This window comes from Lithobates pipiens, unplaced genomic scaffold (genome assembly GCF_037356315.1).
Source record: "Lithobates pipiens isolate NorthernLeopardFrog02 unplaced genomic scaffold, aLitPip1_a1.2 Scaffold_10, whole genome shotgun sequence".
In the NCBI taxonomy this organism is placed as follows: domain Eukaryota; kingdom Metazoa; phylum Chordata; class Amphibia; order Anura; family Ranidae; genus Lithobates; species Lithobates pipiens.
In genome coordinates this window covers 191,992,800-192,006,114 of record NW_027507686.1, presented here as the reverse complement: position 1 = coordinate 192,006,114, position 13,315 = coordinate 191,992,800, and the positions used below count along the sequence as shown (strand labels likewise).

The 13,315-nt window shown below is 48.1% G+C and overlaps 2 protein-coding genes across 3 annotated transcripts in view; both read right to left on the bottom strand.

Annotated features, from left to right (window-relative positions):
• The window catches only part of SYT12 (synaptotagmin 12), a 206,846-nt gene that overhangs the window by 92,199 nt on the left and 101,332 nt on the right, over positions 1 to 13,315 (bottom strand). For both annotated transcript variants that reach the window (XM_077460785.1, XM_077460784.1), the window contains exon 4: positions 1,971 to 2,336. In XM_077460785.1, the coding sequence (XP_077316911.1) occupies positions 1,971 to 2,336 (366 nt within the window). The remainder of the gene's footprint in view (positions 1 to 1,970; positions 2,337 to 13,315) is intronic.
• On the bottom strand, positions 12,115 to 12,879 carry LOC143941271 (integrase/recombinase xerD homolog). The gene has a single exon (XM_077463311.1). It carries the CDS (start codon positions 12,877 to 12,879, stop codon positions 12,115 to 12,117), a length of 765 nt encoding a protein of 254 aa, XP_077319437.1.

Here is a 13,315-nt window from a genome sequence, read left to right as displayed (position 1 = left end):
TTTAAGGGTTGCTTGGGATCATCAAGCTATTTCTATGGTGTAAAGCAGGGATATGCAATTAGCGGACCTCCAGCTGTTGCAAAACTACAAGTCCCATCATGCCTCTGCCTCCAGGTGTCATGCTTGTGGCTGTCAGAGTCTCGCTATGCCTCATTGGATTTGTAGTTCTGCAACAGCTGGGGGTCCGCTAATTGCATATCCCTGGTGCAAAGGGTCATAATAGGCATATTCAGCAATCAGAGAGGTTTGTTATCTTATGGAGAGATGTTTCAACTGCTAATACTGAACTGCTGTCAACATCGGTTGGCGGTCAAACAAGGACATCTGCCTGCCCTTTTTTCTCAAGGAGATATCTGGCTTTTTGTAGCCAGCTTGTAATAAGGAAACCGTGGAACCCCTTAGGAATCATTTGAATTAATTATACATTATATGACCTTTTTCACTAAGTGGAAATGTAATTGGTTCCTGTACGTTGTATATTGTGCTTCTGTATGACTGCAGTAAGGACATTAGATTGTAAGCTCTTTGTGTGCATTGACTGATGTGAAGGGTTCACATATTCTTCAAGTGAATACCTTTTATCCATAAGATAATGTACTGATAGTGCTTTTGCCTGCCGGAAGAATTAGAGGGTTTATTCACACTTCAGGCAGGAAGCAACATTCAAACACTGAGTACATACACTCTTTATCTTGTGTTTTGGTGGGTCTGCGCTAGGACTTCACGAATGAAGAAAGGGCTAGCCCTCTTCTGCTGTCGACCTTCATAAAGAACACCTTTGTGTCCTCAGGACAGCAGTTTATAACTGCATGTAAAGTAAAAAAAGGTAAAACTAGCTTTGATATGCTGACCTTTTCTGTATTCGTTTTCAAGTCACCATCGATGGACACGCACCCCCAAAGTTTTGTGGTTCCTAAAGTAGGGTAGCAGCTTGGTCATACATACTATTTGTACAACAACTACAGCTAATATTGCAATATTTTTCTTATTTGGATAAATATTTTATATCAGTTACAGGAGATATAAATTCTGGGTGGGCAGTTTTCATCATATAGGCCTTAGTGCTGGTAGGTGTTGTTGCAGGACTGTGAGGATTAAAAAAATGGTTTAGGTTTGGGCTAGGTACAAGGGTTAGGAGGTTTAGGTAAAGGTTAGGTCTGAGTTGAAGGGGTACATTTTAAGTTAAAAGTTTGCGTGCGGGTTAAGGAGTAAATGTTAGGGGTTATGCATGAGAATTAGGATATTTAGAGTCATGTTTCAGGCTATCTTTATACCTATGCTCGTGGCAGCGATTCCCGCACCCGCAACCACCCACAGTGAAAACGCGCTGCTCTGAGAAAATTTGCGGGGCTGCCATTCATTCTGAATGGCACCCCCACACATCTCAGCTGCACTTGCGGGTACAACAGTGAAATTGCATGGTCAATTGCACATTTTTGGAAATGCGCATGCACCTTTTATTTTTTTGCAGAAAAACAGGCACGGCAGTAGGGCTGGGGAAAAAATCGATTTGAATCGAGATAAGAGGTCAAATCAATTCAAATTTTCAGCAAATCTATTTATTTTTTTCCCCAGGACCGGCACGGTGTCAGCTGCGGGCAGGAGCTTTTAGGCTAGGCCTTGGCTTCAGCCTAGTCCGCGAGGCAGGACACAGCCTAAAAACTCCTGCCCGCAGCTCCTCAGGGCCGGTGCGGTGTCCATCAAAAAAAAAAAATCGATTTGAAACGTGAATCGAGTTTTTCTTTTAAAAATTGCAGATTTTGTTTTTGGGAGAAAATCGCCCAGCTCTACACGGCAGCCCATTAATTTGAATGGGCTGCCGTGCTCGTGCAAACGCAAAGTTAGCTTAACTTTTTGGAATAAATCAGGGAAATGAATGGCCACTGTGTAATGTTGGCACCAAAAGTAATCCAAAGTACAAAGAACAACTGCAAAAACAAATGTAAGGTACAAATTCCATGCATACATACCCTTGAAATTCCAACAATTTGTTCATCGGGTAGCAGGCAAATGTGAACAAAGCAAGACTCAAAGTTTCCATCCTCTTTCCTCTCCATAAGATCTTTTCCTTGAATTAGCATGACATGCAGTGTGTTGGAATTCACATTATAATCCATAGTCACTTCTATCTGTCCCACTGTAAAGTCCTGGCCAAAGTTATTTCCAATAGAAGAGATGGAGCTGAGAGAATCTGTGGAGACGGATTTCCTTAACATCCCATATGGTGTCATCTCCATATCCCTGTTGATCAGTTCCATGGGACCAAACTCATTCTTGCTCTCGTAGGTGTCATTGAGATTTGCCACATTGTTTGAAGAATTTCCATGAATGGTCCTCTGGGAAGAGAAAGAAAAAACAATTTTGTGGTTAAAAATGTTAGTAAACAAGACCAATGCAACAGCAAACTAACTTTGAACTACAAGTACAACTATAACTACAAGTAAACTAATTAAATACACAGTTAAAATACATATGTGTGTCATCTGTTAAAAAAAATGATAACTCTTCTCCAGGGCCCCTTCCCTGCGGCCCCCTCTCCACCCTTGTCATTACTATCTACCAGAAAACACAGTCTGGCCCCTCTGCAGAGAAATACATTGTAGCACCCTCTACTTAGGTAGGTACTAGAGTTGAGATTTTTGGTGAGTGCAGGTAAATGTAGACAGACCTAGCTGGAAGCTAGACCTGTTTGTTTTGATCTGTGTGGGCTGGCAGTGGCCTAAAGTAGGCTGGTGACTCACAGATAGCAGCACTTCTCGTTACCTCCCTCTGGTTTCTAGAGGATTCTAGAAGAGGGGAAGGGAAGAGAGGTGGAGCTGCCTGGGGTGTTCTAAGGAGCCCTGACCAATCCCCAATTTGAATTGGCAGGGGGCAGGCCACCTACATGCCTAGAGTCAGTTCAGCTGGGGAGGAGTTGTCAGGTGGAAGAACTGAGGATGGAGTGCTAGGCTGTCAAAGCCTTTGAGGCCGCTCCCCATTCTGGGGGGGGGGGAGGGGTGACCTTGGGCCTCGGGGGCAGGAAGGAACCCTTTAGGAACACATGAAGGATCTAGACAGGAGGCACAGATAGAAGTCAGAGAGGACAGCGGGAGCTAGTGCTGCAGGGCAGGTCTTCAAGAGGGAACCACCAGTGTGTGTGTGCAGCCAAGAGGGCTGGGGAGTGACGTGCTATCGGGAGTACTGGAGAGGCATGACAGAGAGGACTGAGAGGCAACAGTCAGAGCTGGGTGTGGAGCCAGTGAGGATTGCAATGTTACAGGCAGTGGAGACTGGCAGCTGCAGCCAGGATGGCTCGCAAGACCTGAAGAGGGATTGCTGGGAGCAGTAGTCCACCTTAGAGCAGCTAGCACTAAAGACTTTCCTATTCCTGCTACATACAAAAATTTACCCTGCCTACAAATGGCAATTCCTAAGGTGTGACTGAGTCAGTGTTGGGCCTAACCATGTGCTAGTTGTACCTGGAGTCAAGTATTGTTCAGGAGAGAGAGAGTGATAGTCTGCAAGAAAGTGTTGTGCAGGAGGAGTTTGAAGAAGTGTTGTGTACAGGGAGTGTACATAGTTCTGTCCCAAATTGACTGTTCCACAACTTTCAGCAGCCCCTATAGGGGTACCACTACCACAGTCATCAATGTGTTCTAACCTCCTGTAGGAGTGTTCACAAAGTAACATACAGTACATCACTGTGCAAAGCAATAGAGAGCCCCACCGCTAGGGATGAGCCGAACACCCCCCCGGTTCGGTTCGCACCAGAACTTTCGAACGGACCCCAAATTCGAACGAACTTTAGAACCCCATTGAAGTCTATGGGACTCGAACGTTCGAAATGAAAAGTGCTAATTTTAACGGCTAATATGCAAGATACTGTCCTAAAAAGGGTTTGGGGACCTGGCTCCTGCCCCAGGGGACATGGGTCAATGCCTAAAATGTTTTTAGAAATGGCCGTTTTGGCGGGAGCACTGATTTTAATGACGATTAAAGTGAAAAAAAAAGTGAAATATTCCTTTAAATATGGTGCCTTGGGGGTGTCTGTAGTATGCCTGTGAAGTGCCACGTGTTTCCCGTGTTTAGAACAGTCCCTGCACAAAATGACATTAAACGGAAATAACACCATTTAAAACTGCTTGCGGTTTTAATGTTATATCTGGTTCCTGCAATATGGTTGAAAATCATTGAGAAAAATGGCATGGGTAGCCCTCCCTGCCCATTACCAGCCTATTTGGGTCTTGTACGCATATTAAGGGGAACCCTGTACCCATATTAAAAAAAGGAAATGCGTGTGGCCCCCAGGCCCTATATACTCAGAACAGCAGTATACAGGCGGTGCAAACAAGACAGGGACTGTGTAGGTTTGTTGTGTTAAGTTGAATCCATTTGTAATTTTCAACTGGTACATTTTTAAAGTGTAGCTCCAGTCAAAAAAACGAATTTAAGCTTTTTGGAAAACATAGGGAAGGGTTATCACCCCTGTATAATTTGTTTTGTCGTCCATCTTTTTTCATCTCACTTGCTGTTGTCTCCTTCCTTTTTGCAAGTAGGAGATGTTTGTAAATTGGATGTTTGAAAGTAGGGGCCTGCCCTATATGCTCTGCAGAAATGGCGGAACAAGGTGTTGGTTTTGCCACAACATTGTAAGCCCTCAAAGTGACTCTTGGTGGGCGCTGGAGCACCCTGCTGTGAACGATTATATCAAGAATTGTAATTACATGCCATTGTTGAACAGTGGTAGAAAAATTGACCTTTTGGTTGTGGTGCTGGTGCCACAACACTATAAGTCCTCACCGTTACTCTGGGTGGGCACAGGAAGGGGCCCTCCTGTGAAATATTATATCAAGAATTGTAATTACATGTCCCTGTTAAACAGGGGCAGAAAAATTTGGCCTTAGGCACTGCTGCTGGTGCCACCACACTGCAACCTCTTCCATATACTCTAGTTTTATTGCAGGAATTAGCCCTGCTGCAAAGCATTGCATCAAAAATTGTACTTAAACGCCTCTGTTAAACAGGGGCAGAAAAATTGGGCCTTAGGCACTGGTGCTGGTGCCACCACACTGCAACCTCTGCCATATACTCTAGTTTTATTGCAGGAATTAGCCCTGCTTCAAAGCATTGCATCAAAAATTGTAATTAAACGCCCCTGTTAAACAGGGGCAGAAAAATTGGGCCTTAGGCACTGGTGCTGGTGCCACCACACTGCAACCTCTGCCATATACTCTAGTTTTATTGCAGGAATTAGCCCTGCTGCAAAGCATTGCATCCACAATTTTAATTAAATGCCCCTGTTAAACAGGGGCAGAAAAATTGGGCCTTAGGCACTGGTGCTGGTGCCATCACACTGCAACCTCTCCCATATACTCTTGTTTGATTGCAGTAATTAGCCCTGCTGCAAAGCATTGCATCAAAAATTGTACTTAAACGCCCCTGTTAAACAGGGGCAGAAAAATTGGGCTGATGGCATCAACCAGAACCAGAAATGTTCTTCCAACATATCAGCGGAGGAGGAAGAGGATAGACAATCAACATAACAGGACAGTCACTCAGCATCAGCATAGGCAGTCTTGAAGGGATGTGATATTTCAAAAAAAATTATTCTGTTGCATCAGCTTCAGGTGCTTGGTAGCTGTGGGTGATCCAAGACTGATTCATCTTGATGAATGGTCAGTCGATCAACTGATTCGGTGGACAGGCGCACCCTGTGATCGGTAACAAAGCCACCAGCAGCACTGAAGACCCAGTAAGCCAGAGGATTTTCGGTGGGAAAGGTGTCCAAGTCTGACCTTGCCCCTAGGTATTCCTGCACCATGTAAATCAGACGCTGGTGATGGGTGCTGGAACCGATCATACCTTGGGGCTGCGGACTAAAAAACTGTCTGAAAGAATCAGTCAGACGGCCACCTTCTCCACCGCTCCTTCTGACCGATGCCTCAGCAACACGTTGTCCAGGAGTTTGTAACCTCCCAGTCTCTGGGAACGCGTTGCACAGACCTTTCTGCAAGGCCTCCCGGAGATGTCTCATCCTCTGCTCCCTCTGCGATGACAAGATAAGGTCGGCAACCTTACCCTTGTACCGTGGATCAAGGAGAGTGGCCAGCCAGTAATGGTCCCTCTCCTTGATCCGAAGAATACGAGGATCCTTCCGCAGGCTTTGCAGGATCAGGGAGGCCATGCAGCATAGGTTAGCTGAGGCATTCGGTCCGGAGTCCTCTGGGTCACTAAGGACAACATGATCCGCAGCTACCTCCTCCCAGCCACGTACAAGTCCACGTGTTTCTTGGGACTGTAAATCATCCCTACAAGACTGCTGCTGCTGCTGCTGATGCTGATGCTGAGTGCCAGCCTCCACCTCCATGCTGACACAATCATCCTCCTCCTCCTCTTCCTGTGTGATGGGTGGCACAGCAGGAACACTGTCTGGATAAAGGGGGCCTTGAGAGGCAAGGAAGTCCTCCTCTTCCTGCCTCTGTTCTGCCTCAAGTGCCCTGTCCATTATTCCACGCAGCGTATGCTCCAAGAGGTGGACAAGAGGTACAGTGTCACTGATACATGCACTGTCACTGCTCACCATCCTTGTGGCCTCCTCAAACGGTGACAGGACAGTGCATGCATCCCTGATCATGCCCCACTGGCGTGGTGAGAAAAAACCGAGCTCCCCTGACCCTGTTCTGGTGCCGTAGTCGCACAGGTACTCATTGATGGCCCTCTGCTGCGTGTGCAGCCGCTGCAGCATGGCCAATGTTGAGTTCCATCTGGTGGGCATGTCACATATAAGGCGGTTCTTGGGCAGGTTCAACTCCTTTTGGAGCTCAGCCAGCCGAGCACAGGCATTAAATGATCGGCGGAAATGCACACAGACTTTCCTGGCCTGCTTCAGGACATCCTGTAAGCCGGGGTACCTGCCCAAGAACCGCTGCACCACCAGGTTAAGGACGTGAGCTACATAGGGCACATGGGTCAGTTGTCCCTGTCGGAGGGCGGAGAGGAGGTTGGTGCCATTGTCGCAAACCACCATTCCTGGCTTAAGCTGGCGTGGCGTCAACCACCTCTCGGCCTGCCCCTGCAGAGCTGACAAAACATCCGCCCCAGTGTGGCTCCTGTCCCCCAAACAAACCAGCGCAAGCACGGCATGGCATCGTTTTGCCTGCGTACTTGCGTAGCCCCTGGAACGCCTACGGAGCACGGCTGGTTCTGAGGACAGAGCACTGGAAGAGGCCATGGAGGAAGAAGAAGAGGAGGGGGTGGAGGAGAGAGGTGTGTCACAACCAATAGTAGCATTTTGGAGGCGTGGTGGCGGAACAACCTCCAACACTACTGCACCTTGTCCTGCATCCTTCCCAGCTGCCAGAAGAGTGACCCAATGGGATGTGAAAGACAGGTAGCGTCCCTGTCCATGCCTGCTGGACCATGAGTCAGCGGTAATATGCACCTTACCGCTGACCGCCCTGTCCAGCGAGGCAAGGACATTGCCTTCCACATGCCGGTAGAGAGCCGGAATCGCCTTCCGTGAGAAAAAGTGGCGTTTGGGGACCTGCCACTGAGGAACCGCACATTGTACAAACTCACGGAAGGGGGCCGAGTCTACCAACTGAAAAGGCAGCAGTTGAAGTGCTAGCAATTTAGCCAAGCTAGCATTCAACCGCTGGGCATGTGGATGGCTGGGAGTTAACTTCTTTCGCCGGTCCAGCAGCTGGGGCAGGGACATTTGCCTGCTATAATCGGACGTGGGTGTACCGCTAGCAGAGTTACCGGAAGCACTTGGCTGTGACACACCTAATTCTACACCTTCATTCCTCTCAGAGCAGGTTTCAGAGAGGACTGAAGGTCTAGTGAGGTTGGAGATGCCAGCTGATGAGGAGCAAGGAGAGGTCCGCTTTGTTCTTTGGTGTGGGTCTTTGAGGTACACTTGCCAACGAGCTGCATGGCAGGTCAACATATGTCTGGTCAAGCATGTGGTGCCCAAGCGGCTGATGTTTTGGCCACGTGAGATACGCTTGAGATATATGTTGCAAATAGTAGCGGTGCGATCTGATGCACTCGTCTCAAAAAAGGCCCACACCAAAGGGGCAGCGCTCTGCACAGGCGGAACTCTGCGGTGTGATTCAGTCGGTGTGCCCTCATCATCCCCTCCCTCTTCATCGCTGTAGCAAACCTGGCAGTATGCTGCAGCTTGTGGAACATGACTGCCAGATTGCTGTCCTTCTTGAGCATCCCCTCTCTCTGCGCTCACGCTACTGCCTTCCTCTAGCTGAGTGTCATCATCAGAGCCCACAAAACACTGGGCATCCTCCTGGAGCATGTACCCAACACTGTGCTCAAAGAGTTCAGGAGACTCCTCAGGAGGACGTGGTGGGTCTAGGGAAGGAGTTACTGATGATGACATTGAGAGGAGGGAAGACGATGCATTGGCAGCTGCTTTGCTAGTACCCTGAGACTGGGTGAGAGAGGATGAGGAGGATGAAGAGGGCTTGGTCATCCACTCTACCAAGTCGTTGGCATGTTGCGGTTCAACATGTCCAGCTGCCGAAAAGAAGGACAAGCGTGTCCCATGGCCACGTGCTGATGACAATGCACCGTGTCCACGACCAGCACTGTTGTCTCTAGACACAGAGCCTGCTTGCCCTCTTTTATCGGCTCGCGCCTGTCTGCCTCTCCTTGCTGGCCTTCCAGACATGGTAATGGCCTGAAGGGAGTTGGGTAAAAAAGCAGTTGGGTAGTGTATATTGTGCTAGAGGCACACAACACCCACTAACTCCTGCAGATGCCTTTATTATAGAACACCAGAGATAAAGGGGTATATACAGATGTATACTGTGCTGTGCTGGAGGCACACACAACTTCCAATAACTCCTGCAGATGGCAAGTGGTCTCAAATAGAGAAGAGCTATGTAGGTGGATATAGCGGTATGTACTGGGTACAGAGCACGCAGACAGCACGCACTAGCTCCTAACACTACTGACTGCAAGCTCTATTATAAAAGATAGATCACTAGCTATATAGGTGAGGTGAATATAGCGGTGTATACTGCGGTCAGGGCACGCAGACAACAACCACTACACAACAGCAAGATCGAAAATCGTCCGAAAACGATCAGTGTGTACTGTGTTGAAGATATACAGAACACCCACTAACTCCTGCAGATGCCTTTATTATAGAACACAAGAGATAAAGGGGTATATACAGATGTATACTGTGCTGTGCTGGAGGCACACACAACTTCCAATAACTCCTGCAGATGGCAAGTGGGCTCAAATAGAGAACAGCTATGTAGGTGGATATAGCGGTATGTACTGGGTACAGAGCACGCAGACAGCACGCACTATCTCCTAACACTACTGACTGCAAGCTCTATTATAAAAGATAGATCACTAGCTATATAGGTGAGGTGAATATAGTGGTGTATACTGCGGTCAGGGCACGCAGACAATAACCACTACACAACAGCAAGATCGAAAATCGGGCGAAAACGATCGGTGTGTACTGTGTTGAAGGTACACAGAACACCCACTGCTTCAGACGCCAACACACTACACAAGGCCGCCGCGCTGGCGGCCTTATATAGTGTGGGGCGTGCACTACACAGCCTGAGCTATGATTGGCCACAGGCATCCTGCCTGTGGCCAATCATGGCTCTCCTCGCTGCTGGCGCTGCGATTGGCCAAGCATGCAGGGTCACAGTGCATGCTTGGCCAATCATGAGCCAGCAATGCACTGCGCCATCGCAGTGCATTGTGGGCCGTGAGCGCCACACGAATTTGGCGCGAACGGACCAAAATGTTCGGACTTCGCCGAACGGACGAACAGCCAATGTTCGAGTCGAACGTATGTTCGACTCGAACACGAAGCTCATCCCTACCCACCGCCTACCTCTCTTTTTGAGGAAGATAGCATTTCAACAACTTCTGATAGCTGTATGATTTCCTATGAATTCATCACTGGGTTAAAGTGAACCTGTGCCCAAACTCTGGATCCCAAAAATGTTTGCATACTCCAAACAAGCAGTAAAAGAGCTTTAAAACAATCCATCCTTGATATATGTAGCTCCAAGCACTGTGAAGAAATTTGTCTTTAAAATTCACAACAAAGATACTTTTGTGAACAATTCTTTAACGAACAGGGGATAAGAGAAATTGATTGGTCCACACTATCCCAGAGACACATTCATGTTATAGGTACCTCACCCCCTAATAATTCTGAAAATACTATATCCGGGATAAGGGGAGGAAAAGAAGAGGGAGAGATGCAACAGGGGATTTTTGTACGGTACAGTTTATAGAAAAAACAAAAAAATTTTTTTTTAAAAATTCATAGATTTTTATTTCAAATATATTTCAAATATTTTATAAAGACATCAGTAACAAATACACTAATTGTACAAGAAATACATAGCTATGGGGTATGGGGGATCCTGAGAGTGTTGGTTGGTAAAATGATCGCACTTCTTCCCGACACGTTTCGCAATGTGCTTCTTCAGGGGAGTGTGCAACTAACAATAACACAAAGAAAAAGTTTATAAAAATATACATATAAGATGTACATTTATACAACACTATCTGATACATAAACAATTGCAATACGGGAAATTTATGGTGCATGATAGTCTCAATATGCTTGGTCCAGAAAGGAGCAATGCTTACCCAAGTTGTAAAATCTAAACAACGCAATACAGGAGCTGATAAAGGATGGAATAAGTGGTGAAGGCTATGGGATAGGATCAAATAGAAACCCCCCAAGCCCAATGCAGGGCACAGATGGAGGTAAGCAGGCGCTACAGAAATAAAAAACAAAATTTAAAATACATTTTAGAATTGAAAAATAAAATAATGAATAATATTCAATTATAATGAAAGAATAAGCAATATGGTTCCCTCAATTATGTGAGGGAGTTGGGGCAGAAAGCCTCCATGCCGAAGACAAAAATTGCTAATTGTTTATGAGATAAAACAATTAATTAGCATGACTACAGGATGACTGACATGCTTCAGCTGCTGTACCGACCACCCAACTCCATAATTGTCCCTTCCCATTAAACGAGACCACACCTTCTTTTGGAGTATTTAGTGGCCGTAGCAGCCTCTTTATTAATCAAAATATAATAATTTAACGTATAACAAATATCAACAAAACATAGTTTAGCTTCAAACCCTGAGCGCGTTGGTCATCTGCAGTAAAACTCCCCCTCTCCACCCCATTAGCATATCGATCCAAACAAGCACTGCGGTAATATTCCTTTAACTAGGCCTCAAGCCGACATGCTGGCTCAAAGACACCAAACTATTTTACCGCAGTGCACCCATTCACCATCAGCCATATCAACCCTCACTATATGGCCATATCATCAACGAGCCCATATCTCCAATGGGTCCCGCATCAACTTCTGTGGGGAGGGGTTATCTTCCTGTACCTGCATCGACCAACACCCGCCACCGCAAGCAAGGATAACACCTTATCCTTGAGAGCACCGCCACACCCTCAAGGCACGCTCCACCCCATCCTGTATGCCCAAAGTCCACAAATCAGTGCCCACATCATTCAGGTGTACGCCATCCCCTTTTAGGTACCACCACGTCTCAACCTCCAACTCTGGATGCCGGACCGCCAACCCCCCATTGCGAACGACAAAACGACTGATCTCCTGATTAATTTTCCTGATGGCCTTGTTAATTTTGTCCACAGACCTGGCAAAACGCCACTGGGTCCTGGCTATCATGTCAGACCATACTATGATCATGTGGGGAAAGGCCGCCCGCAGTCGCAAGAGATCGTATTTAATGTCCCGCGTGACATCCAACTTGGTGCGGAGGCCCAAATCATTGCCCCCAACATGCAACACTAAAACATCCGGGGCCCTGTCAAACCCCGCAAAACGGCATACTTCGTGCACCATTCTGCTCCATAGCATGCCGGGAAACCCAAACCACTTCACACACGCCTCCAATCTGGATATCCCCAACTGTCTGCCCCCAGGCCTAACATCACCCCTCCGGGCGCCCCAGCAGACGTATGAATGGCCCAGAATCCAGACCAATCCTGGCGCTGCATCTGAAAGAAAATAAAAACACAACCAAAATCACAGTAACTGAACCCGTGTAACACAAACCCATGCCAAAACATCCCCCCCCCTAAACAGCCACCAATTCCGGCCGCACGTAAGACCGAAACCTCCGCGACTCCCAGCGGCCAATCCTCTTAACCGCCTCCTCGTCCAAGCCCCACCTGACAGCCTCCGTCGCAGCCCCAATCCTGAAAGAATGGGAGGAAAACCTTTCCCCTTCCAAACCTAAGGCCGTCAGGCACTTCCTAAAAACCCCTATGAACTGGTACCTCGAAACAAACTCCCCATTCCCATGTACCAACAGCGGGCCCGAACCATCCGGCCGAGCGTTCAAGAATTCCCTCAAAACGAACACCGGGCAAAGCTCGCAGTCACGAATCGCGAACACCACCACGTCCTTCCCTTTCCCCACCTGATCAGTCTTCGATCTCCGTATCCGCATGCGCACACGCTCATCCCCACAAAAAACATCCTCCATAAACAAACCACCCGGCCCAGTCTTGGAAGGGCTGACCAATTCCCCTATCCGAAACGCCCCAAAGAACGCCAAGACAAAAGCGGCCCTGAACAGCACCCTCTCGTACTCGGAAAAACACACCACCCCCAACCGGCCACAAAGTCTACCCAACAACTCGAAGGACACCGGCCTCCTGTCATCCTTCCTCAGCCTCCCCTTCCGATAGCCCTTCATGGCCTGCCGCACCCAAAAATCTTTGGTGAAGTCATGTTCCCCCCTCAGCTTAAACCAAAAGGCCAAACCGGCCAATTTCTGCCCCATCCGGGACACCGAAACCCCCTGCTCCAAGTTCCTGGACACAAAATAGATCACCATCAGCCGCCTGTCTCGCACATCCGCCCCCACCTGTAACCCCAAAGCCTCCCATTCAGCCCATGTCTTCTCGTACGCTGCCCAAGTGCCCCCACTCACCGACCGCCTGATCCAGTCGGAGGTTCGTCCAACGCAATCCTCCACAACTCCTCTGGGCAGGGCGCCCCCTGGACGTCCGCTGACGGCGCCAGCTCCCGAAACCTGTCCCACTGAAAGCGAGACAGCGCGTCAGCCACAACATTCTCCACCCCAGGTAAATGCACTGCATGTATAAAGATGTTCAATTGCATGCATCGCAGAACCAAATGTCTCAACAGCCTAACCACCGGCGGCGACGCCGCCGACACCCGGTTGAGGACCTGCACCACCCCCAAATTGTCCACATGGAAACGAACCTTCCGATCCCGGAAGAATTCCCCCCAAAGCTCCACTGCCAGCA